Consider the following 27,529-nt stretch of genomic DNA (forward strand, 5'->3'; position numbering starts at 1 on the left):
AGGCAGAATCTACTTACATGTTCCGCCAATGGGGAAGGGCACACCGTCTGTTCAAAGCCGGTAATTTTCCTTGTGTGCTCTTGTAACGAGGGAAATTGCCTCGAGCGTGGATTGTTCGGCAGGAGAACAACGTAACAAATAACGCTGAGTGAGGCTCCGAGACTTGTGCGTGTTTGCGAGAATCGCTGCTTGATCACAGAGATAAAACGTTCCCTTTCATATTGGCGGATAGTGTGCTAACCATTGTTGCCATAGTAACTGAACGGTCGTATCGCCATAGCGCCCTCTAGTAAATTTTTTGTAGGATAATCTCTGATGTACACCTGACGCTCTATTGACATGATGTGATCGGCTATTCAGACGAAACAGATTTTTTTTAAAGTAAGCTTTAATTACTCCAGGGTATGCTGCATTTACTAACGAAACTTTGTCCCCCCTGTGTCTGGCGCAGCATAGCCTTAGTCGCTTTTGCGTCAGTAAATCGTATTTGACTAACTAAACTAACTAACTAAACTAACTAACTAAGCTGACGCTCTTGCGCGACATTTCGTGAAGGTCACGTGGGCGAATACGATTTAAGGAAGAGCGCGCGCTGCACTGCACCGTTTTTCATCTACACTAACCCACGCATCCGCGCCCACTCGGCGTCGTCTGCTTGTTTGACACGGAAGTGTATACACTGCAACAGAGTGCGCAGCCGGGATCCAGAAGTGATCTGTGAAGACCGGGGGAAAAAAAAAAAAACAAGCTTGCAGGCGGCGTACAGTGGGAATCGAGCTGTGTTTGCCTCTGTTTCGTAACGCGGTATTTCGTATTTATTTCTTTCTTTCTCTCTCTTTCTTTCTTTCTTTCTTTCACTCTTTCTTTCTTTCTTTCTTTCTTTCTTTCTTTCTTTCTTTCTTTCTCGTGAGTGCGTATTTCGTCGTATGCTGTATTGAACGGGAAAGCAAACGACGCTGCAAAATCGCGCACGCGTGATGACAGCCTCTCTGGAGGGCGAAATCAAGTTCGTTTGGATTTCGTATACGGAGTTGTATATGCATCGTTTCCTGTTAAAATAACCGTGGAGGGGGGAGGGGGGAGCTATGGCGCTGCGAATTGGTTCAGTTAGCATGGTAATGTTGATTGGTACATGGGTTTGCCCGATTTTCGTGCTTACGGCTTCAAACGGTTCTGCCGCCTTATTCACAGTGCTTTCTCGGTCAAAGTATACTTCAGCATTTCTAAACCCAGAAATCGATAAGTCTGTGCGCGTGTGCAGATAGGTTGCGAGTTTTTGCAGTGCCGCCCTAGCGCCACAGTTCCCTCTAGCAATTTTTGTAGGAAACATTATGTGCAGTTGCTGCACATAAAAGTAAGAGGTGGCGCGTGCTAACTATTATATATACGTCGCCTTTGACACTTCATGCCATGGACCGGCTAAGTCGAACTCGACTGGTTACGGCAATATAATTGACCCGCGTTACTTGTGGTTAAACTCTGCACCGCCCGGGGGCGCCACTCATTTAGCTGATCAAGTTTACCTGCCTGCCCACTAACCCGGTATTCTGTGAAGGGCAGTACGCTTACGGACAAGCTCCCTATGTGTAACACTATCAAATTACGCTAAGTTGGTGTTTTGAGCCAATCGGAGAAGTCGTACAGCAGCCCTGTGAACACCCGCGGCTCATAATATGGCCTGATTCCACAATGCGCAGAACAGCGATCCTGGATAAAAAGGAACAATGAAAGTAGCTGCAGTTTGCTTTCTCAACGAAGCCACGCCAATACGTAGAAAAAATCCGTGACCTATATATATATATATATATATATATATATATATATATATATATATATATATATATATATATATATATATATATATATATATATATATATATATATATATATATATATATAACTGCGGACAACTTTCCGTGGAAATGAAGGGTAAAACTACAGGGGCGGGTGGCCTTCTGCACACGTACGTGTTACTGCGCCAAGTAGTCCGGCACGGAATTTTGACAGCGCCCTCTCTGTTTTTTTGGTTTGTCAGAGCAGACGCTGAATCAACGTAGCTTGCTGCTTGTGACGGCTCCGCATTTGCCAGAACACTGAAAAAGAAAGCAAGAAAACAAAAGAAAAAAAACGAAATTCATGTACGTATTATAACTGCAAATGGGGGTGCACTTTGTTTAAGGTGGTAGGCCACATTCGAAAGTCAGTTTTTTTTCACAAAACTGCTTTCTTGTTTGTTTTTTTACATTTTATGTGTGCCCAAACATTTAGCAACATGTTGCAAGGAAGTCATCGTCCTATCATCATTAGTTTGGGAGTTGCAGTGAGTTTTCCAACCCATACCCTCGTATTGCGAAACCGAAAATTAGAACTACTGTTTTATACAAACTACTGTTTGTATAAGAACTACTGTTTTCTACATTATTCAAAATACTTTTTCTTTAATTTTGTGTTGTCGCCGTGCAGCCAGACGAACAAAAGGAGACTCTAGTGCATCTAGCGGGGGCTCCAGCTATGAAGCTGGTGCATTTTAAGTGTCTGTGCAGTTTTTGACACCTTCCACGTGGTTTGAACATCTGTTGACGTTTTTCTCTCAAAACAAGATTTTACTCCACCTCATGTTACGAAAGCTGGTAACCTTCTTTTTTTGAATGAACATTTTGACATGAAATTTTGTACACTCATTCCTCGCATATAGATATGTGCAACAAAAAAGAAAAGAAGAAAAGAAAAAGAAGAAAAGAAAAAGAAGAGAAGAAATTTGTGCAACATTTTTTTTTTTTTGCATTTACAGCTCATTTCTCAAATAAATTTGGTCCAAAATGGCAATTTTTTTTCACTTTGCTGAGTTTTTCTGACATTACTTTCTTAATATTTATCACACTGCATTTATCCTAGTTCATTGCAGAGTTCTCCCATTGAGCTACATAAATGCCAAAGCCTTACTCAATTCCGCACTTCGTTAGTTGCTTATCATTGCTGGCGTGACCAGCACTTTTACCAGAATTTAAGAGAAAAATTACCTGCCAAAAATAGTATGGACTATTTTACGCACTTCAAAATGTTGAATAAGCTAAATAAGACATGTTTATTCAGTAAAAATGTATTTGAATCCTGACTCCCGATTTAAAGAATATTTTGTTGTGTGTGTGTGGCCTACCACTTTAAGGAACTATTTTCAAGATGGCGTGCGCTTGGCGCCCGCATATAAGAGTGCTGCGCCAGGTTTTTCACTAGCAGTTTTAGTGAGAAACTTTACGACAACGGTCACGTCCACCGAGACTGGTTGGCGTTCCCGATCTCGGAGACCATGTACAGTGAAAAGCGCATTGTTTCTTTTGCCCGGTCGACGTCTATAAAACAGTGTTGTTTTCCGGCGCGCACCAATTTCGTCGTCTGCTGTGTGTAACGGTAAAGCAGACGACACTGTAAAAATTCCGTTGGCGTGAGACGAAGGTATACTTTGTAGAGATAGGAAAAAAAAGAAGATTGATGTTCGTCTGGCACACCGTTATAATGTTTACCCGCCCGACGTTTCTAACGTTGTGTTTTCTTCCGGTGCACGCCTGCTTCGTCGTCTGCTGTTCAGATCTGGAAGCAGACGAAGTTTCGAGAGTGCGCAGGCCGGAAACAGCTTCGTCGAGCTTGAGGTTCGTTTGCACGCGGTACACTGAAATATGTCCCATTGGTTTTGTTTTGCCGTTAAGCTAACAGACGACGCAGCACTTTCATCCCCACAAATTCTATCTGCACTTCCTGTTTGGCGTCGCCGCACACGACGCGTACTTCTGCTTTAGTCCAAACTAAAAAAAAAAAAAGTGAAAGTAATGCATTCGAACGTGATATTGAAATCCATCCACCGCTTACCATCTCCGTACGAAATTCGAGCGCGAACGAGTGAGCTTGACTCCCGAAAGGGAGTCGGGTATACCTGGAACTCATTATTGCGTAACATTTCCTACTCGCTTGAAACAGAAATAGAAGGCTTACATCGACATGTTGCTTTACTGAGCTGGCGATTGGCACTGTCTGCCATATATAATCGTCTGCATGCAGTTTTCTCAAGAAACCACTAGAAGGTGACCGGTACCAGTGTCGACGGCGGCAGTAAACACTGTTGTTTAATAACAATCGCAACTATGTAGGTATGAGTTTTTTGTTGTTTTTTTTTTTCAGCGGCACGCTTAATACGGTAATTGAACTTACTTGAACAACTTGAACCTACTCATAAGTGTTCGTTCACGTTAAGCGTTGTGGAGACGGCTAACTATAGAATATCGATAGATTATCGACGAAGTGGAGTCGGACGGGCAACGTAATGCGTGTAAGGATAATCGGTGGATTTATCAGAGCAATAAGGTTGGGAAGCCAATGAAACTTTGCGCAACCGAGAGCGGCGAAGGAATTACACACAACTCGTACGCGCAAGTATCTTGTGGCGTAAAGAAGTTTGAGTGTGCCATAACCTGTTAGGTAGAATTTTTTTGCTTGATGCGGAAAATTCTTCGATTTAATCTCACTTTTGTTCGGAGAAACATATAGTGGCCTATGATAAGTTGAAATCCACTGTAAAAAGAATTACATTACAAGCAGTATGTAGAACTAAAGGGACTTGAATTAAAGTTTAATGATAACTCGCGAAATTATCCAAAAGCGCAGGGTTTGCATGCTGCTCCGGGTGTAAGTGGTGCGAAAAATGAATGAAAGAGAGTAATAGAAAAGCATCCCAATGCACAAGTGCGATGTGCTGGAAAGCTTATGCGTGAAAATGTACGTACGCGACTGTCAGCACAGCGAAATGAACAAGGTGTAAGTTACGTGGTGGCCTCGACAAACTATAGCCGTAATTATTGTCTATCTCTTTTCAATGTTTACTCATTCTGCAGGACACGTAGTCAAGAGGGTTCGACGAAAATTCGCGGGGTCGGGTAATACTGTAATAATACTGGTTGACGAAGTGACGCAAAGTTGACCAAGTGAAGTGGGGTGGCCTTACAGCTACCTTCGCTTGGTCTGAGACCGTAGCTTATTCTGTCATTCTGTGTTACAGGGTTATAAAAAAAAAGGAGCAACTGATATCTCTTTAAATCTAGGCGTAATAAATTGCTTCGAGAACAAAATATGTCTATTTTTTGTTTGTTTGTTTGTTTGTTTGTTTGTCACCGAAATTCGAAACGCGCTCATCTAGAACGTCACGCCGAGAGGATGTCTTTGACCAGGTGTACCGCTCGCATCCGATCGAAGTTACGAAACGTCTGGCAACGCCACCTAAGCAGAGAAAAGCGCTCAACCATTGATGTTGTATCTCGCTCGGTTCCACGTACTGCTACACGCGGGTCAGGATCCAGCCAAGCATTCGATGAATAAACCAGATGGCTGCAAATTTGTCTTCCTTTATTTTTCTTTCGCCCGCCTCCCACCTGTAGCGATTTCAAGGTGCCGTACAATTTTTATTGCGAAACGTGTACGACTTCGGTGCGCGGGGTTGTTACGGCGTTGAATTTTTAACTCGCGGAATATTCCGGACTTCGCGGAATCGGAGAACTGGTTAAGCCTTCTGGCAAGGGGTACACGTGTCGGCCTTTTTCCGGAAAAAAGAAAATAAAAGGAAATAACAACGTCCTTTTACTAAAAAAAAATAAAAAAATTCGTCAAAGGACGGTTGAGCACTGTAGCGAAGCAGACATCGCGTTTCGCTTGATTTCTACGAGTTCAGTACCGTTGGAGCGGCAGTACATCCAACTCGTGAGGCACCTCTAGGGCAAAAAAAAAAAAGTATGATAGTCGATCGAATCTCAATAGACATTCTGTGGAACGCAACTAAAAGTAAATAGAAGTTCAACCTAATTTCAATTATGATTTTGTAAGAATGCCTAAATGACAGATGAACGTCATCCATTGCCGAATTCGGAAATCTTTCCGTTCGTGTTAATTTGCCAGGGGCCTACTAGTGACGTCTCCAATTATATATATATATATATATATATATATATATATATATATATATATATATATATATATATATATATATATATATATATATATATATATATATATATATATATATACACACACACACATTTGTTCACACTACCGCTCCTCTCTCTAACGTCTCACTGCCTTGAGAGTACCTGAATAAATAAATAAGTAAAAAATAAAGCTTGCTCTGAGAACTAAAATGTGGCGCTTTTGCCCGTGTGCGCGAAGTGCGTAGATAGTTTGTCCCTGAGTGTACGTAAATTTCTCAGCATCGTCTGTATAAACGTAATGAGGTATGTACAGCGTGTTCGCCTGTGCGTTTTAACCTCCGTGGGCGTCATTGTCTTCTGCCCCGCAGAAGCTTCTTCAAGCCACCAATGAACCAGGTCGCCCGAATAGATGAGTACGGAGAAGGCCGACGTCCACTGCAGCGAAATCGATAGAGGTTAAACTAGCGAGCGTTTTTTTTTTTTTTTTTCATTTAGGCCAACAGTCAACAGGCCAACACAAACAGTGGAAAATCGCAAAATAAAGAAAACCTGAGGCATTCATAGTTTACCACTAACCGTAACTCAGCAATAAGCAGCGATATCACATTTCTCTAAACTTTATCTATTTAAACATCTACTGCGGACAAAATTGACGTCTTATACACCGCTCTGAAATATGCCGCCAAACTGTTAGAACTACTTTTGCGAAACTCGTTCAACATGGTCGCAGTCTCTCCTGAGCTGCGTTGAATTGGGAAATCGGAGCTAGCCTAGACGCTAAAGCGCCCCTTAAGCTATTTCTCTCAATGCGTCACCAGTCTTACCATCAACTACACGCGCCAGAGATGTCATTTGAATATATGATGGCGTAGAGAAACACAACTTATTGATTAATTTACAGAACATGTTTGGGGAAAACGAAAGGTGGTGAAGTGCGTCATTGACTTGGTACAGAAGAACAATTAATGTCGCTGAAGCCGGCGTTTCCATAGTGATAGTTGTCTACTTTCTTTTTAGCCTTTCAGTTTGAAAAAATACGCAGTAACAGTATAAAAAAACGTATGCGAAGCGCTTGCCTGTGTACACTGGTGCCTGTATATCTTTCGCGCTCAGAAAGGCTTCTAATGTAACTCCAACATGCTCAAACCTACATTCTTTCGACCTGTCTTCGCCAGGCCAGTTGCTGCCCCGACGGAGACAGAGGCGCCTTATCGAAACGTTCGCTCCAGTGGCATTCTTCATTCGTCCACTATTAGTCACTTCGAGCCTCCATCTTCCTGTGGACCTCTCTCTTGTTTTGAACCCATACGTATGCTTATGCATTTTGCGCTCTTGCGTTTTTCATTGATGCTTTAATAAGCTTCTCTTTGCGCTTGCTTATACCCGCGCTCATTCTCATTTAATTCAGTGCTTTCCAACGGAACCGTTATGAAATTGAACAAAAAAAAGTCAGTAGATACGTAACACAATTCCTACGAGTTTTGTGAGGCGCGACTAGCTATTCTCTCTTTTTTTCTATTTCCTTCTTCCTTCCTTTCTTTCTTTCTTTCTTTCTTTCTTTCTCTTTTTTCCTTGCTGTTCGCGTTCCCTACCGGCTGTCCCGTCGCCCGTGCTCCCACCATGCTAAGCGGTTCCGGCGGGTTTCACCATTTTACGCGCGAACCTTCGGGACCCGTTTTTTTTTACGGCGTCGTATAACGCATAAAGGATTCTGGGGGAGGGCTAGTTGAGTAATGAGCTTGCAGTGGGTGTCCACAGCTTCAGGTGGTGATCATTGTCCTGTCCGCCGGGCAATTCGCGGAAGTATCTTCGAAGCCACCGAGTGTAGTACTGCAAGCGTGTGCGGTATAAGTGATTAGGTAGCAGTGTGTGTGTGTGGTGTGTGTGGGGGAGAAGGAGGGGGAATTGTTGATGTGCTGGTGCGGAGAGTTAAGTGAAAACAGCAGCGACAGTAACGACAGCTTATGTGCTGCGTTTTCTGCAGTACCGAGTTCCTTTTATTTATTATACCTATGTTTAAGGCCCCGAAAAACCACACAGCACACAAGAGGGAACTACGGGACAAAGTCTTTTATTTATTTGGTTTTTCACCTACACGTCTCCCGAAAGGTCCTTATGGTGCCAGGGCTCTTTTACAATGTCGTTCAGTATTCGGCTGAATGTCCTTTGTTAAGTGACCCGCCGACTTTTGGAAGCTCAGCTCGAAGAGCAGTAGGCGTGGCCGTAAAAAAAAAGACAGAATAGGTTCAGCGACGCGTGTATAATACTATAATTTGGGCGGGTCCTCTTACCGGTACTTTCTTTTATGTGATCTATTGAATATCCTTATCCACCGAAGAGCCTCTGAAATGCATATACAGCGAGGACGTTGTCAGGAATATCAATGTTCTTATTTCTTTTCTTTTATTGCGATAGCAATGGACACTCCAGCCGCATTTCTGTCGTCGCCGTCGCCGTGACCTTCCGTATAAGGGTCGAAGCACGATGACATCGTCGCCACGCACAATCTGCCGCGCGACAGGGAGGAAAGCAGGGAGGAAGCGCGGCCGTCTTCCGTCGCGCGCGAGGCTCCGGGGGGGGGGGGGGGCGAGGGTTATGTTTACAAGTTTACACGGCCGATAAAACTACTACCCTTACCTCGTATAGCTGCTCACTGATTTCCTATCGCAATCGATGATTCGCCTTTCGGGCGAAACCGCGACTTTTTTTCTTGAGCGTTGCCGTTGTTGAAGCGAGGCGGAACTTCTCCGAATCTGGTGAAAATACGACACACGTATAGTGAACGTCGCGTATGGAAGTTTTTGTACCAACGCTCTGACCGGGGCCGGGTATTCGTCGGAGCGCTTGGTTCTGTACGTCGTTGGTTCCAGGAACGGTTTGCGCAAATCTGATGTAACGTTGCTTGCAATCCAAGTAAATAATGATAATAATGAAGGCGAGTGTCTCTTTACTGCCTCTTTAAAGTCGCCTACATGCTATAGTGGTTTTCCTTGGGCGGGTGACAGACTGTCACGTAGGATGTACTGAACACGTTTCTACATTCACACACGTATAACTAGAAAAAAAAGAAGAAAAAAAGTGGTACACACGATACAGAATGGGAGACCCGCGCCGAAATTCCGTCGTTGCCTGGGACGAGCGCAGTTGCGATTTCGTTCGCTGTGCAACGAAAATTGCAATCCGCCTCGATTTTTTTTTTTTTTTTTACCACAGTTCGTGAAACGAACCTTACCGGCGTCGTCAGTCGGTTAAATCAGCTTTAATCTTGTCGTACCGCGCGGAATGCGCAGTTAACAATGCTGTTATGCAACGTACACTGGCAGCGCCGAGGGAAACGCAAACACAGAATGTTCAGGACGGAATGGTAACCGCGCTGTGGGTTATTTGAGCTGTAATGTTCCTCAAGTGCGTCGTTGCCGTCGAGGTTTGCCGCTTTTATGAAGCGCGCATTGATCTAAACATTTGGATGCCGTGGCAGCCTATGTACTGCATAGTATATGTTTAAAATTATATGTGTATATGTAGATGTATACATATATTATAAGTATATGTTTAAAATTTAAAATTTATTCATTTCATCTGATGTGCGAATGCACATATATAAAGTTTACGAAAACTGATATCTGGCCTTTCGATCTTGATCACCTCACTGAATTTTTTTTTCACCTAACATTTTGTGAGGTATACACCACGCGCTGCTCTGCTTATTCCTTTTTTTTTTTCTTAAATGCTTACTCTTAATGAAACCTTGGCTACTGTAGTATGTGTCAGGAAAAAAAGAATATACCCGCTAAACAATTTCGTTCCTCGCCATCTTGTTTCTTGTATACCACGCCACCATATATATCACTCAGCATATACCAGTTGACATTGAGATAAAGTAGTCAGAGAAATGGAGAAACGATTGCTTGAATTTATTTATTTATTTATTTATTTCGGGTTTAACATCCCGCTATAAGAAGACGTCTTGTTGACTGGCTCCGAAATAATTGGGATCACCCGTGGTTCTACAACGTAATAAAAGTGTACATGGGCCTTCTTGCATTTCGCCTCCATAGAAATCGGATTCTCGCGACTACGCCACAAACTCTGACTCGGCGTAATTGGTCGCTCTAAATTGGAAGGCAACAAAAACGGATACAGTAGGGTTGAGAAGCGCTGCCTGTGTCCCGCACGGGGCTGCACGCTTTTATTTGGCGATGCTTTCGTTCTTTGTGCGTGTACCTCGCAGTAAGTCCTCCGAAAGAGAAAAGAAAGGACAACATAATGATCAGTTGGAGTCACTGAATGCAGAAACCGCAGTGTAGCGTGATATCTTGTGTGGAGTTAGGAAGTTTGCCGGTACACGTTGCCGGTTTCGGTGGTCGCGTGACACGCGTAATCGGATATCTCTCGTTTATAGGCCGTTGCCTTTGAATGCACTTAACTGAACGGACGCTGATGCGACCGCGACCTGGTTCAGGTTCGATCGCTCCAACGTCTCTGTGGACCCCCACGAGCGTCCAATGTCGACGACCAGTTGGCCTTGAGAATTAAGATTCGTTACCAGAAGATGCCTCGGTACTGAAACATGGACGATTGTTGCGAAAGAGCGGCAGGATCGTTATAGAGTGCCTTCGATACACACAGTGCTCCTTGCTGTATTTTTTCGAATTCTCGTGGACAGTTTGTTGGAACGGCCTCGACAGTTATCCGTGAGATTCGGCGACCCCGTATAAGTTGACTTGTCGCCGCGGATACGATTGATTTATGCGGGAACAGCTGCGAAATTTACGTCGGATGCTTCAAAAAAAGAAAAAAAAAAGAATAAACAGATTCTCTCCCTACTTATGTATCGCTGCATTATTCGTTTTGCTTTCTTTCTTTTTTTTATTATATCATCTCCGGCTCAAGAACGACGGGAGTGTGAGGTCCTCTCTCCTATTTCTTTCTTTCTTTTTCGCACGATCTTTGCTTTATCCAGGTCTGGTTTTGCGTGTCCGATGTCTAGACCCGATAAGACGCAGCGCTAGTTAGCGTTTGCCGAAAGCCCTCGACTGGAAGCAATTCGTTGGGTGCTACTTACAGATATCTGTTTGCTACGCTATTTGGCCGTTCTAATTTCCGGCCCGGCTTTCCGTTAGCTCACGTACAGCACTATCGGCATTCGAAGCCTCAGTCGTGAATGTCTGTTTTGTGTTAATTATTATCGGGATTACTCCACGCGCCATGTTGCCTCATTCGTGGCACTCCAACAAATAACGGCGTTGTCACGCGCAAATGCTTTTTTTTTTCTTTTTTCCAAGGGTTTCTTTCACCGCACGGCACTTCGCTGCAGGGAAACTCGTTCTTAAAGCGCGCTTTCTTGCGCACCGTCGTTGTTCGCCGGCGAAGCCACAGCGGAAGGTGCTTGCTTTTTTTTTCTTCTTTCTCTCTCTTTAGAGTATTCTTTTTTTTTATCCACTTCTGCAGGCACCATTTGAAGAAAACACGCTTTTTTTTTTTGTTCCTGTGTCCAAAATCAGATTATGTGTAACCGTTGCACTGACGTCACAAATACTGAGTGCATTTTTCTCACTCTATTTACTGTATTACTTCCAGTCCCTCCTGTTCCCTGTGTCTCAACTGCGTTGCCCGTCCGCCCAGGTCACGTTGGCTGTGCGACTATTCATCCGCCTCGCAACTCTACCTTACTTGTGGTTCTACTTTATGAGTTTGCTGTTGGGCTAGTTGGTGCTTGATGTGCACAACAACAAAAAGTCCTGTTTGTTTCTCTTCCTTGTCCAGTTTATTGCGCTGTGTTCTTTTTTTTTTTGTTCTCGCCACTATATTCACGCATTTCTTAATTAAAAAAGATTTCCTGCACCACCTAACGACATAGAATTCGTTACGTATCTAGATGTGACTAGGTTTTTAACTCCGCACGCATTACGCCGTTGCCATTTTAGAATACCACTACACTGGCGACGCAGTTGGCATCAGCGCTGGTAGCGACATCTCGGGGTACGTTATGCAGCTACAACTCGTTAGAAAGCTAAGGAATGTCTTGCTGCGGGCACACTTACGCCAACGTCAGACTATCCAGAAGTGCGTCGTTGCAATAATTGTTGGAAGCAGCTTCACGAGATGGCGCCACCAGATCCGCTGCTCACGTCCACCTCTCCGTCATTGCGTTAAGTGGCAGTACGTATACTGGCAGGCCCGAGGCTCTCAAATGAATATAAATGATGGTCACGCAAAAAAATATAGAGCGAGCGCGTCATGTGTCAAGCGCCTGCAGACTCCTCTCTGGCGAAAAGAACCGAATGCGGTAGGCGTGTTAGATCGGCGTCGTAATCGAAACCCTTCGTCTAGGGAACTGCCTCCTTACGTTTCGCTTGGCCGAACGCCTGTCATCTGATAAGGAACATAAAAAAATAAAACGTTTGCGCGAAACGTACCTCGCTGCGTACCGGAAAGTTCTGCTCTTACGCGCTTTCTCTCTCTCTCTGTCTCGCCATCGCGATTCGCTTCGCCGCACGGCAGTCGTGCACGTCGGCGAAGGCAGCTTTCAGGTTGGGCTTGTTCTAGTTTTGTTAGTAGCTTTTCTTTTCTTTCTTTTTATTCATTTTTTAACAGTCTGGCTGCAACGATCAATGGTCGAGGTAAGGGAATAGGTAGGATCAAGTGTGCAGAAGCGTTGGTTTAGTGTAGGCAGTCGGCGGGAGAGGGGGGTATGCCACGTGATAGGACATTGCAGTGGAGTTTTCGGCGACGTCGATCTCATTAGTACAAGGACTTGCGCAGCCGACGGCATTCGTAGAGTGCTCCGGAGCAATACCTGCAAAAAAAAGAAAGAAAAGAAAGAAAACCGAATTCCGGCCATGTATAAGCACCGCCGATATCGCGCGGCCGCGTGCCCCGGAACCTCGCCTGGCCTTCTGATAGAAAGGCCGGTCTGGCTTAAGCTGTATGGCGCTCAGGGAGTGATCGTTTGTAGATGTGGTCGGTTAGCTTAAAATGGCCTTCGTTAACGTTTTAGTGGAGATGCGCAGCTGTCGTATTCGTTTTGCTTACTCAGTGGCTTGGGAACGCGCGTGTCTATTACGAGCACTGCAGCAAGTCGCGCACCCACACATATCAAAGCGCTGTTTTTTTTTTGTTCTGTTTTGTCCATCAGAAACTCTTATTGCAAATGTAGCTCGTACGTGCATCTCACGAAACTTCGAACGCATCTGTGAATTCTCAAACGAGGCCCTCGGGTGGTGATGGCATTATCGCTTCATCAGACGTTTGCCCCATCGTTTCCCATTCGCGACGTCAAGACGTACGCTGTAGGTTTCGATGAGGTGAACGGAGCTACGAGGTAGTATCTACCGGGGTTTCTAACGGTGATTGGCAGTAAGGTAGTCTATGAAGTTAAAAACGTCACATAAATCGATCGACTCTGAATTGCATGGAAAACGACCGCGTCGTTCAGGTACGAAATTGAGCTAAACCTAAATTTGTCTACCTCTGCCCCCCCCCCCCTCCCGCCAAAAAAAAGAAGAAAACTATGCACACGACAAAAAAGAGCAGTTCAATATGACTGGTTTGAGATGTGTCGCTATTATGTTTAACAAGTGTAAAGTTGAGACGTCGTTGGAAACGGTACCGTGCATCTGAACTGTATATAGATGCACACCTTCGTGGTCATCCACTTGGCTGACTCCTTCACGGAAACCCAAATATTAGAGAAAGTTAATAGTAAGAACGTAGACGTAAACGGCTGCTCTTGTGCCTCCATCTCGGGAAGTTGAGTTCAGAGTGCACAATTGACTTTGATCAGATGTGTCCTATGCACTGAATTGCGTTGGAGTTGCTTTGTCTTACTCAAATGCGTTGGCAACAGCATAATGATCATGGATGTGTAGTGGCTTTCGATTTTTAAAAAGAATTGTTACATGTAACTGTAACCAGCGTCTGTACCAGCACTGCTGCAGCCGTCCATGTGAATTCGGTCTTCCTTAAACTGATAAGAGATAGCTAATAAAGAGATAGCTAGAAATCCTAACGAGCGCCTCTCGTTTAAAGTTTGCGGACAATACATACACATCTAAATCCCAGTCAAAAAGGAAGAAAGAAGGAACACATTGAGTCCAGCTGAATTTTTCAGTGGGACCCAACTGGTTCCAATTGGACGTCACTGGAGGCTCAAGTTCCAATTTGGTTTCATGAGAAGTTCATTCGGTTCCAATTGTACATCACTGGAGCTTGGTATGATGATTGGTCTCAACTGGACCCAATTGAAAGTCACTATACCTGAGTAAGCTTGTGAAACAACAGAGCAGCTGATAATAGTAACAGCACAATTGTAATGTCAGTCTTCAAGTAATGTATCTTTGTATTTTGGTGGGATCAATGGAGAGAAACATTTAGCTTTTTTTCCAGTTAAAATATCTCTTGAAATTTTACCAATTTCTCACGAACCACTGGCACCACTTGGTCAACCAAATGTCGCTTACATATATAGCGCCTGACGTATATCTCTCATATAGGGAATGGGTGACTTTTGGTGCGTCATTGTAGTGTTTAGTGTTTACATGCATGATTGTGCTTCTAGAAAGGAGTTTCAAGTATAATCGTGTGATATCAAGGTTAAGGCGCATCTGCGCACCCCCCCCCCCCCCCCGCTCTTGTTTTTCATGTTGGTCCGGACAAGTCCAATTCAGAGACAACAATTGGGTCCATTTCTGTTCAAAATATCAGTTTGTCCAATCGTGCCTGTTGGATTTTTCCAATGGGTCTCGCAAAGCACATTTGGAAATATCTAATTCGCTCCAATTCGAAATTTCCAACTGGTGTAGGTAACCTTTTTTTTGTTAATCTTTACTGGGATATACTGCGCGCACTGGACCTCGAAGTGAATCCAGACGTCTCGTGTGCTTTCTGAAAGTGTTTTGCCGAGCAGACGGCTTTTTCAAAGGCCTCTGCTAAGCAGACGTCAGCGGTTGTCACCTCTTAAGTGAGATTTATGGGACCGCTTTTCAAGAAAATTCAAGGAACGCGGCGCCGCACATTTTACCGCCGGCTCTATGTACACATATATACGTCGCAGAGCGAGCCGATTTGCTGACGGTGAAAAGGCCGCGTCGCTTTTTAGTCCTTGGTATGCGGTTTGTACGATTGTTTTGTTTCTCAACTTATATCTACGGTCGTTGTTGACCGAGCTCACTTCATAATTCTGTTTTTGTTTCTTTAGTGGGGGAAAAATGATAGACATGTTTTGACGCTGCGAGTTATCCATCAGCATATCGCATCGTATACCAAGGCCTGGATGTCAATATTTTTTTCTTATTGGTTTGTTGGCGCTGACATTCTGCCGTTCATTCGAGGCTGTGTGTGTATTTTTTCTGCGTTCTTCTTCCTTCTTTCTCGTTCATTCCTTTCGGCAGCGTGGATATGATATCTACGCTAAGGACGCTGCTTCCTGTTTGAAACGTCGCCGCGGAAACACGATCCTATAATTGAATCTGGTCGCATTAATATGGGCGATGCATTCAGCGCAGATAGACAGGGAAAACTTGATGTCATGGCGAGGTCTTATCTAAAAAGAAAATGAAGACTAAAGCAATGCGCGAGGTAAGCGTTAATGAAAGAAGTGCCGCGTTTATACGTATCGTCGGGTTGTTACCCCTGTCATGCAGGAATAAAGTGCTGTCGTTGCTGAAGACAGCAAGACGGTGTGACATTTTAGTGACCTTTAGCTGTACGTCAACGCAGTACATGTTACAGAACACTGGAGATACAGAAACACGCAGAAGCGCTGGTGGCGCCATCTTTCCATGCACGCTGCCGTCAGCTAGAGCACACACAAGTAGAATTGCAAAAAACGATGATGTGTGCGTGTGCGCGCGTTTTTTTTTTGTGTGTGTGTGTGTGTGTGTGTTGTGAAAGTAACGCAGGATGCCTTGCCAACAGGTGTTTAGGCGCTAAACGTGTCTTAGATGGAAAAAATTAAAAAAGGCACGAATTGCAATTTGCAAACTGCTGACTTCATTGTTTTATCACGTGTACTACCTGCGCGTCACTCCTGCTGTGGTCTTTCTGTAAAACGCCCCTGTTATGTGTCATTCATTGTTGGTTGATTGAAACGCTTCCTCGGTCGCGAACGTTCCGCGACGACTCAGACGAACCGTCACTTGCAATGTATTGCTATGCGACGCTTGTGCGAGGATTGCTTCTTACGTCAATTGAAATGTGTTCCCAGATTCTTCAGGGTGCTTTCAAGACGCGTGAAAATGTCCTCTAACGGCCTCGACATTAATGGAGGGGGAAAAATCGCAGTTTCATCCGAAAGGTGAAGCATCGATTGCGATAGAAAATTAGTGGACAGCTATACGAAGTAACGATAGTAGATATATCGGCCGTATAAACTCGCAAACATAGGCATGCTTCCCTTCGCCCCTCCGTCTCCCCTTGCCCCCGGCGGAGTGCTGCGCGCGACGGAAGACTGTGCGCTTCCTCCCCGCTTTCTTCCCTTGCGTGGGCGAGATTATGCCGCGATCGCCGGCTCACCCTCGCAAGCTTTCACTCGCACATACAGCATACGGACTTTATACGGAACCTCACGGCGACGGCGACGGCAGAAATGCGCCTGGGGTGTCCACATAATTGATGTCGCAAAAGAATTAGCAAACTCAGCGCGAAGCAGCGGCGCGATAGCTTGCGAAACATGTAGTGCGCAGCAATGCTTTCTAGACTCTTTCGTGCGCTGTTTGCTGGATTGAACATTCGCAGGTGCGACGTTTTGCGAAGCGAAAGGAGTATTCGTTTGTGGAATTTAAGTTTTTGTTATAATCCTTATAAAAACGCATGTGAAATCGCCTGCTTCATGGCCAATAGCCCCCGCGCAGTGGGTTTGAGCCAGCGTTCGAACACGAGAACAAAGCCGAGTTTTTCTCCACTTCACCGCTAGGGGGCGCAGAAGAATTTGCGCCCCCTAGTGGTGAAGTGGAGAAAAACTCTGCTTTTTGATCCTCCTCTTGACTGTCCGGACTTGGCAGGCAACTGCGTCTCTACTGAAACAACCCTAATTAGCTTCTTATTGTTGGATTTGTCCGGCTTTTCTCAAATTTATATTTGGGTTTCCCCACCAAAAGGCATCATGTCGTCCTTGGACGAGCAAATCAAGAAGGCTGCAGCGCCATCCAGTAAACGCGAGCAAAAGCCGAGCGCTAGAAGAAGACTAATGAAGACGAAGCCGACGGCGCTCAATCGTTTTTCTTCATAGCCCCCTCGTGAGTACGAGCCATGTTTTGAGGCAACAACAACAACTCGTAGATTTCGGACCTCCTCCTCAAATGGGAAGGCATACGTGCAGGAACACGAAGAGGGCCCGCTGACTCAAGCTCTATCCCCCACGCAGATGGCCGAGTGGACGTTAGCGAGTCATGGTATAACAGGTATCGCCGGAAAAAGAAAAATCGGAGCGAATAAAGAATGCGCGAAAGCGACTTTGAGGTGTCCGGCAGCGTCGTCGAGGGGGGAAAAACGCCTCGTTAGGCATGCAGTTGGCACGGCACAGCTCGGGGAGGGATTTTAGGGAAACCAAAGGGGAAACCATGGACGCGGGAGTGCATGCATGGGGTAAGAACGGCGGCCTCTTTACACGTAGGACGGGCTTTATTCAAATATATGCGCGGCCGCCGGCTGTCCCTCCGCGCGGTTGTCGAGAGAAGTTCGTGCAAATCTCGCGGGAGCCACCACCCCTGTGCGAGTCGTATCCCTCCCTAACCTCCCCCGCCTCCCGAAAGTAACCGCGCCGAGTGGTCGAGTCGCGTGCTCGCGGAGCATGCATCCCGGTGTCAGAGTGCATAGTAGTCGGAAAACAGTTCTGCGTGTAGTGCAGTGCATAATAAGCGCAGACGTGTGTGTGTGTGTATTCGCTCTTGCGGGCCAGCTGCGGGGCGAAGGGGGTGGGGGGTGAATTTGGCGCGGAAGACGCATGCGTCGTGGCTGCGGGGCCGCGCCGAGCTGCGCGCATGCCAGCAGCTGCCCCTGAAAGGCGGTGGTCTCGGGTTCGAGTCCCGGAGCAGGGCGAATGTTTTCTGCAACTGCGAGGCTTTTCTTTCAAGGAACCTGCATGGGTTTCCACTGTAGCGATTGCTACGATTGGGCGGACGTCAGATGTCGTCGAACGTCCCGACTCCCAGGGGGTGGTTTCGTTGTTCGGAAAGTTGCGGTGCGCTGCAGACACGAACGTGCGATAAACAGGGGCAGTTCTCCAAAAACATTCCGTTGCCCCACAAAGTTGTACTTGCTCTTCTTTCTTTTTCTTTCCCTCTTTTCCTTTAGCCCCACACAAAGGGCTCGGAAGAAAGAAACGTTGCCCGATAACCAGCTCGACCTCTTACTCGTGATGCTGATACGGACGGCGTGAATGACTGCAGCTGTACCGTGACAACAGACTGCGTGTGCAGGAGGTCGCAGTCGAACGACCCTCGGTGAACTCCCGTAACTAATCGTCAATGTGGAGTGGGGCGGGGGGAGGATGTAAGTGAGAGAGTCTCGCACGAATATCGCTGCTTCTTTGCGTGGCATAAAAAACGAGTGCCTTGAAAAAGTGGCTCCCTTGAAAACTGCAGAAAGGGTCAAATATTAAGAAGGGAGCGATATATCTGCTTAATTTTCTGGCGTGTCTACCATGATTGGTTCAAGTTTCGTCACGGCAGCGCTAAATTGCATCATGTCATTGTGTGTGTGTGTGTGTGTGTGTGTGTGTGTGTGTGTGTGTGTGTGTGTGTGTGTGTGTGTGTGTGTGTGTGTGTGTGTGTGTGTGTGTGTGTGTGTGTGTGTGTGTGTGTGTGTGTGTGTGTGTGTGTGTTCATTACGAGTAGCCTCTTCTTTTTAATCGGTTGCGGTATGCAGCACAATTCTACCTTTTCGCGCAAGTTACTTGAATAGCATAGTTTCAAAGTGCAAGAAGGCTTAACATTAAAACCGCGAGACTTAGGGAAGAATATTATACAGCACGAAAAGTCGCACGGCTCAGATATCTAACACAAGCGTTAAAGCACACATCTAAAGCATGTGAAGCATTACATATTATATAGCAAGCCTGCGTACAGAAAGACGAACAAAAGAAATTCGCTCACGATTACGATACTCCCTAATGCGAAATTTGAGCGCAGCTGTACACGTGTTTTGACTTCGCGATATATTAGCTGGCGCAGACAATTTTTCTCGTGCGGCACGTTGCAAAGGGAGCGAAGCGTGGCGCGACCGCCGCGCTAATCGGGAGATCGCGAGACGAAGCGCGTGGGTGCGATTCACAGCAGCCGCCACAGACAACCTCCGCTCATGCAGAGCTTTTTTTACATGCAGACGACGCGCGCTACCTTGGCGCCGTCTGGTAGCCATCGTCGCCGCAAAGCTCCTTGTGCGTGGCACCACGCTTTTCTTCTCACGCTTTCGCCATACCCTCCTCCTCCGCATTCCTCCTCGCGCTCTCATCACTCTCGCCGCTTTTTTTTTTCATCCATCGCTGCGCTCTGCGTTCGCTCTTTCGCTGTGCTCGGTTACGAGGTATAGGACGCCGACGCTCGCCGCAGGGCAGCGTTATTACAGGGCCGCACTCTAAGAAGAAAAACTGAAATTTTGAAAATCTGCAGTATTCATGCAGCGATACAACGGAACCGACGGACAGCCACGAGGAAACGCGTCGCGGGATTAGGTTAGCCTAAACTGTGAGGTAATAAGTGATATTAAAGAATATGGGACTATAGTTTAGGTTCGAATACAAAGAGTACAAAAGAACACGAAGTTAACCCAACGGCAAAACAGCTCGGGAACGCGCTTTTGAAAACTCCCTATTCAATCGCGTATAGTGTGTGGTCGACGCGCTCTTATCAGCGAGGTTTAGTATAGCGCACGCAAGCCCCTTGCCTATCCAGTAAAATAGCGGGTCCGGAATGCGCATGCGCAGGGCTAACGCTTGGGGAACAGATCAACAGGAGTTTAGGAGTGACAGGAAAACTTCAGTTTGTGCGTTTCGAGGAGGGGGCGATATTGTGTACGTACTTTAGCGATGCAAGTCGATAGTTGCGGATAGGGTAAGTAAGAGTGGCGGTGGAAGGGGAGTTGGCTGCCGGATTCCGGAGAAATCACATTCGAAGAGCGTATAGTCGAGTTGGGCTGCGCAGTCCGACGAAGCAGTTTGGCAGACGACCGAACAACGAGCCAGAGCGAGTGTCAAATCGTCGCGACGTTCTGCTCTCGCGCGTCCATCTTCTGCGCCATGACAGGCATCTCCCGTGGAGCAAAACCGAAACCGGAATTGGTATGACAGCTATTACAATAGCTTACTTTCATGGCGCACTGGGGCTCGTCAGTATTGGCTCTACGGTTCGAAGACCTTCATTTAACGCAAAAGAAAAAAAAACGAGAGTTCAGAAATGTCGTGTCATTCTTATACCGTGGGTCAACGAATGGAAGACCGGTGCTAGGAGCTACAGTCTCCCGCCCGTATAGGTGCTTTAATAGCGCGTGTGTGGCGAACCTACACTACGTATGTATATGTATGGGGACTAGTGCTGGTCGGTCGACGGCGGCGCGCTGTGGTTGTCCCTGGGGGTCCAGTACTGGTCGAGCAGGAGCAGCGCGGACTTTGGCAGCGCGGGCCCCACGAGCGGGTTGATCTGCGCCAGGTAGGTGCACAGCCAGCTGAGGTAAAGGCACGCGGCGCTGCACACCAGCATGCAGCGGATGACTCCGCGGTTCTCGCTGCGCGGGACGAAGCACGGCGAGAGCACGGCCACGCCCAGCCAGAAGGCCGACATGGAGGCCACCAGCCGCTCGTCCATCGGCATCGCGAGGCCTTCCTTTTTTTGTGGGGGGGGGGGGGTGACGGGAGTGCGCTCGCTTGCTTGCTTGCTGTCAGGCTCGGCCACAGCCGGTGGGGGGCGCCACTTGATGGCAGACTTGAGGGCGCCACTTGAGAGCAGGCTTCGTGGAGAAGGGGTGGATCTTCGGCCTGGAATTGGGGGGTGGGGGGGGGGGCATCGAAGGTACGTAATTTAGGTTACGCAAGTTCACCTTCAGCCACACCGATATAAAAAAGCAGTATCTATCTATCTATCTATCTATCTATCTATCTATCTATCTATCTATCTATCTATCTATCTATCTATCTATCTATCTATCTATCTATCTATCTGTCTGTCTGTCTGTCTGTTTGTCTGTCTATCATCTATCTAAACTAACCCTCTGTCTGTCTGTCTGTCTGTCTGTCTGTCTGTCTGTCTGTCTGTCTGTGTCGGTCTGTCGGTCTGTCTACATCAATGTGTCTATGCTTCTACACAATGCGTCAATGTATATACCTACCCATTCGTCCATACAACAATCTATCCACCTGTATATCTATGCGTCTATGTATTATCTCGCTAATCTGTCGATCCACCGGTCCAGCTATCCCTATGGAGGGAAAAAAAAATAAACACGGCATTTGTCCCATAACTCCCGTACCAAATAATCCCCGCGTGATATACGTATATGGGATCCTGTATGAATACCCCTGTGTTCGCATATGTTACAGAATTACGTGTCTGCGCGGGTGTGTATGTTCATATGATCTGTTTATGCTTAAGTTGCTATTGTCTGTGCGTACAAATGGGTGTTCAAGGAACGGTGGGATATAATGCCTCTTTGTCAGCATAGAAGGCTGCCGATTGGATTGGAAAGCGTGGAAATACGACAACCTTCACGGCTCAGTGAACAGTCGTGAAAATAACAACTAGAGAAAACAATTTTGAAGAAAAAGAAAGCGTAGGGGCAGTGGAAGTTTCAGGAGAACACGGTGGTTAAAGTGTTGTGACCGTGAAGGAGCATTCTTATTATTTTTTAAAAGCCTCGTTTGTTTTCCGTGCTTTCATTCGCCCGAGCTTTCTTTTATCTTTCTGCAACCATCTTTCTGCAAACCAAACTGCCACGTGCCAGGTCAAGGTGGAGCCCTGCGGCTTTCATACTAAACGCGAATCAAGCCTGACCCTTATTCTGTAACGTAGCATTTCATGTTTTGTTTTTTCATTCTTATCGTAGCCATGTGGCCGATCTTAGTGATAACAAGGGCCGGCGGCGTCAGAGCCACGCCCGAGCCAATGACGAAATGTTGATAAGAGCGCAAAGTGAGATGAATCATTAACAAAATACAGCCCCGTAAGCTTCCGTCTACCACGACGAACCAAGCCAACACCACCTATAAATAGCACAAGGTCTTTTCACTCCGATCCGTGACGTGATGTTACCTGGCCAGACTGCCATAGAACCTAATGGGGATGTTCCCTAGTAGGCAACAGTGATTTTGATGTCACCGCTTTCATCACGCCAGGCTTGTCAACGGAAATGTCGGGCCAGGTAGCGTGACGTCATGGATCGGAGTAAACAGGCCTTGTGCTATCTTAGGTGGTGTTGAACAAGCCGAGCCAGCTATAGGAGTTCACCTATAGGATTTTACCTAACTTTCGTCCTTTTGACTTTAAACGAACTTATTCCGAGTTTTTACGTGCCAGAACGTCGATGTGATTGCATGCCTTAGGGGAACTACGGATCATTTTTGACCATCCTCGGCTAGTGTGTGTGTGTGTGTGTGTGTGTGTGTGTGTGTGTGTGTGTGTGTGTGTGTGTGTGTGTGTGTGTGTGTGTGTGTGTGTGTGTGTGTGTGTGTGTGTGTGTGTGTGTGTGTGTGTGTGTGTGTGTGTGTGTGTGTGTGTGTGTTTGTGCGCGCGCGCAAATCTAAGTGCACGCGCGTTCTTTCATATCGCACCCATCTATATCTGCGACCTCGAGCTCAGCAGGGCACCGTTGTAACCGCTAATTATATTTAGCCACTTTGGCGGGCTGCGCGTTGCTCATTTTCAACAAATCAATGCACAGACGCAACAGCTCTGTAATGATTATATATGCATATGCGCAAACAGTGACATTTTATTCATTAGGAAACACAGGTCTACCTGAGTTGGAACGCTCTAGTCTGCTACTCTACACTGGGGGAAGAGGGAAGGGGAGTGAAAGTACTGTGAATGGGTGAGAAGTGCGTTTATGTACATTAGACAGTGGCCCTGCTAGAGCCGATGTGCGCAAAAACTTATTACCTTCGTGGGTTTAGGGAGAAAAAATTGTTATTGCTTGGAACAATAACCCGCAATAGCAGGTAACAACGACAGATAAGTCGCAGTACTACTGGTAAGAAATCATATAAATCGCAATAGCAAGAGAAAAACATCGGAAAAGCACGAATATTATGCAAATTCAACGTACTCCGCATCATTCCAGAGGAAGCTGGGCGATAGCAGCGCCACAGTTCCCGTGGTCGATTCAGTCGACCCCGTTTAAAAGTTAGTTGAAATGCGCGCTGGCGGCAGCTTGGGCTGAATCCTAATGCCTTTGGCATAGATGGGTCCACCTATAGAAGCGTTAGCCAGCCTTTGTGAGGTACTTTATCCCCGTTTACATAACTTCTATACCACAATGTGCTGAACCATCTGTCGGCCCCCTTGATTTCTGAGACCGGTGCAGAGAGGCACAGCTACGATTCATCGTCATCCTCGCCTCCATCCTACCACGGTTTCAAGCGCAGAAGACACATTTGATCGAATCCGGGTCCCCTAACTTGTGTTAATATCAGGAAACTACGAGTCGAGTCCCTCGGAACTACTCGAACCCAACGCTGGTCCAACTCATTTATCAAGTTATTCAAAATCCCGCCCGCGGCAGTCGCAGCCGAGTCTCGTTCCCTCTACTCCAGATGGCGCCACCATCCTGTGGTGTCAGCCGAGGTTGCAAGCGATCGAACACCGCCTGTGAGCGAGGTGCAACGAAAGCCTTGCGTAACATCGCGAATCGCTTGCGACGGTGGCGCTTCTTCCTAGCGGAAAATGACAAATTTGAGACTGACTCACCACTCCGCCGTTTAGTTTCGTGTGCAATGTTTTGACTGGTTCGCTCCACGCTTATACTCGGACGTCGCCACCGCGAACACGCATGTAGGTCGCCCGAGATATATAAAAAAAAAGGATCGAGAAAAAAAATAAATAAAGCGGTCGATCGCTGTGACACGCCGACGAAAGCCGCTGCAGTTGGTCACGTTCGATCGGAAACGTGTTTCGCTCCTCGCAATGAGTATTCATCGCGCGGTAGCACGGAGAACGTCGCTTACCGGTTTGACAGCTGGCTGAAAAGAACACGCGATGATGCGAACGTCGCGTCACCTTGCGGCAGTGTAGTAGTAGTCTTGCAGCATGCCTTTGCAAGGTTAACTCGACGTTCTGTATGTACCTCGGCACGCTACTATGTTAAGATTATGCGGCGAAAGATTTCTGCGGTCGTACGTGTTCTTTTCCTAGTTTTCGAGGCGATGTCAAATAAGACTTCGTTTTCCTTCTATCGCAGGCTCTCTTCTTCTTCCTCTTTCTTTCGCACCATTTCTTTTTCGTGGCGATAACACGTGACATCCAAGCTTTGCTAAGCTAAATGGGGCCCGAAATATTTGACGCGGAGATGAGGGCACAATTATTGACACCAGTATAGTTCATTTTTATTTCTCGTCTTTTTATAGGTTTTACGGTGTCTCCTAAGAGAGAGCCGCGAATTTTGCGTTTCTTGTATTGTAAGACTCAGCTGTCGAAAACCGATCACCTATAACGCACTACTTCTTTCGCGCCAGTTCGGTTATAACGAACGAAATTAACTGTGGCGCAGCAACAACAGTACTGTACCCGCTCTAAGGAAAGCCTTGAACACGTTCGCCTCATTCGTAGTTCATCTGCTGCAGTATAATCTACGGCGAGAGGTACGCGTTCTGCTGCATGCACATTTTGTAGCTCGGGCTTCGTGTCAAATTTACCGCTTTTTAGTTTGGTGTGTGTGTGTGTGTGTGAGAGAGAGAGAGAGAGAGAGAGAGAGAGAGAGAGAGAGAGAGAGAGAGAGAGAGAGAGAGAGAGAGAGAGAAAGCTTACTTGCTCTGAGGTCATATGACGAACGTACGTGGTGCAGTTTCCTTACTTTACCATTTTTTGTTTAGTCATCTTTAGTAATTTTGCAATTTTGTGACCTGCGAAACGTACTGATTTCATTTGCCTGACTCGTGTTGTCTCTTGTCACGCGCCGATTTCACGTTCCCGCATTCATATGCCGAGCGGTAACCCGCGAACGTAGCTCCGGTCAGCTCTCCGCTAATCTATTCGCTATCACGAATCCTCTGTGAATTGGCTTCTAAAAATACGACGCGGCGGGGCAGAATGGACGTTCGCATCCTACGGCTGGCTGCTTTTGTCCAAAGCTGATTGATCCTCCCACTCGAGTGCAGACGACACGACACGTACGCGGGGATGGAGAAAGAAAGAAAGAAAAAAAAAGCAGACGAAAAAGAATTGAAGCACACATTGTCGTCTGCTACGCATTCGCTGACTGTCGTCTGCTTTCGGGCGCGCTTCGATCGCGATCGACGTACGCCATAAACCGCGCATCTGTGCGCGCGTTCGTTAAGCGCGCTGAAGCGTCGCATGCCCAGCTGCGCTGCCGGAATTCGCGTTCGCGCGTGTAGTACGTGGGGAGACGTGTAGCGCCCGGAAATATATGCGACTCTGCAGTTTTCGCGTCATCGTCGTAGTCGTAGGGGCAATCAAGCGCATTGTCTTCCCTGCATCGCTCTTTTGTTTCGAAAACGCTCCGACCACAGCGGCGCGATGTAGTTGTAGCAGACTTTGCTAATGCTTCTATACGCGCGAGACCGCAGGTATGCAGCCTATGTAAAAATTATGTATAGGGGCTACGTTGCCTGCATACCGCCAGGCTGACTACAGGCTGTTTAATATGGGACACTATAAAGAAAAACACTCTACGCATAAGTTCATACTGATACGGGATTATTTGAAAACTCCAGTTGTTTAATTTCTCGATAATAGGTTGATTATTAATGGAAAATAAAATGTATTAAGTGAAAGTTTCATTTTTTTTTTCGCACCGGAACCCCGCCCGTACGTATAAGTGTGACGGCAAACGACGGCACAAGAAAGGCAACGCTGCGCCCATGTGCTGTCCTGTCATCATCATAATCATCATCATCATGACAATCATCATCATCATCATCTCACTATTTTATGTCCACTGTTGTCCTGTCGTCTATTCCAAAAGTTTCAATCTATATCAAAAATCTAAATTTTCAACCCTTCTGCAATTTGCTGCATCCCACCAGGCGCCGTCAGGATTTGTGACGTCACGGCTAGCTGGTGTTAGGAGATTCAAGGCGGCTTCGCGTCTTTCCTTTTTGTGTCATTTCTGGCTCATAGCCAAGCCTCCTATCTCGGGGTAAGAGTGGCGTTTTTGGTATCGGAAGAAGGGTGATTTGCTAATACAGGTGAAATATTCGTCCTTTTTAGTGTCCCTGTGAGGGAGTCACCGCGGTACACGCCATAGTTATAATTTCCTGGGGAATTAAAAGGACGCTCTCACTGACCATTCAGCGGTCTGTATGGTGTGGGAGGGAAGCTCCGAGGGAATCGCATCTGCACATAGCCCAACGACGCATATGGCGAAAGTGTGGAGCGGTCCGTGTACTTTTGATGAAGACTGTACGTACAGCGCGAGGAGACGGAGACGGGGAGGAACGAGACAGGACGGGAGCGACCTCCTTTCGACACATTTCTGGCTGGACTCGGAAAACTATGCGAAATACAGTCGAACCCGGTTATAAAGAACGGGCTTATGCGCTAAATGTAGTTCCATATATCAGGTAATTTGATATGCCCGAACTCGCCTGTAACGAACTGGCACGAACTTATGTGATACGTTGGTTATAAGCACAATTACGTATACCAGAAATTAGTCGAGTGGAGCTGTAGCGCAGCGCATCTTCTTAGCCATATACTCAGTATACATTACATCGGACTGACCCGCCGTGGTTGCTCATTGGCTATGGTGGTATCGGGCTGCTGAGCACGAGGTCGCGGGTTCTAATCCCGGCAACGGCGGCCGCATTTCGATGGGGGGCGAAAACACCAGTGTACTTAGATTTAGGTGCACGTTAAAGAACCCCGGTGGTCGAAATTTCCGGAGTCCTCCACTACGGCGCGCCTCATAATCAGTAAGTGGTTTTGTCACGTAAAACCCCATAATTTAATTTAATTACATCAGACTGCTAGTGCAATTGATGCGTCGGTGTCTTCTTTCATCCTCCTGAATTTTAGCTAGTAAGAAAAAGCTTGCGCACCTACAGAAACGCGCACAAACACACACACACGCACACACACACACACGCACACACACACACACACGCACACACACACGCACACACACACACACACACGCACGCACGCACGCGCGCGCGCGCGCACACACACACACACGCACACACACGCACGCACGCACACACACGCACACACACACACACACACACACACACACACACACACACACACACACACACACACACACACACAGCTCTCAGGACGAAACCCCGTCTCCCTTCGGTGTGCAAACATCAATTTACTTTCTTCGCTCGTTATGAAGATGGAGGCTGACCTTCTCTTCCAAACACCGTTCTAGAGAAGTGCGATGTATGGAAAGACCGC

General features: G+C 46.6%; 2 protein-coding genes across 5 annotated transcripts in view; one reads left to right on the forward strand and one right to left on the reverse strand.

The window, feature by feature from the left end:
- The window catches only part of dop (microtubule-associated serine/threonine (MAST) protein kinase dop), a 297,922-nt gene that overhangs the window by 204,713 nt on the left and 65,680 nt on the right, over positions 1 to 27,529 (forward strand). The window lies entirely within an intron of this gene.
- Positions 20,354 to 24,592, reverse strand: LOC142559459 (V-type proton ATPase subunit e 1-like). Of its 2 annotated transcripts, none has more exons than XM_075671051.1 (2): positions 24,118 to 24,592; positions 20,354 to 20,937 (listed from the first exon to the last, which is right to left on the reverse strand). In XM_075671051.1, the coding sequence occupies exon 2, from the start codon at positions 20,771 to 20,773 to the stop codon at positions 20,492 to 20,494; it is 282 nt and encodes a 93-aa protein (XP_075527166.1). In that variant the 5' UTR covers positions 20,774 to 20,937; positions 24,118 to 24,592; the 3' UTR covers positions 20,354 to 20,491. The 2 variants fall into 2 exon arrangements, with proteins under 2 accessions (XP_075527166.1, XP_075527167.1); XM_075671052.1 differs by lacking the exon at positions 24,118 to 24,592 and adding an exon at positions 23,861 to 23,964.

This window comes from Dermacentor variabilis, chromosome 10 (genome assembly GCF_050947875.1).
Source record: "Dermacentor variabilis isolate Ectoservices chromosome 10, ASM5094787v1, whole genome shotgun sequence".
Lineage (NCBI taxonomy): Eukaryota > Metazoa > Arthropoda > Arachnida > Ixodida > Ixodidae > Dermacentor > Dermacentor variabilis.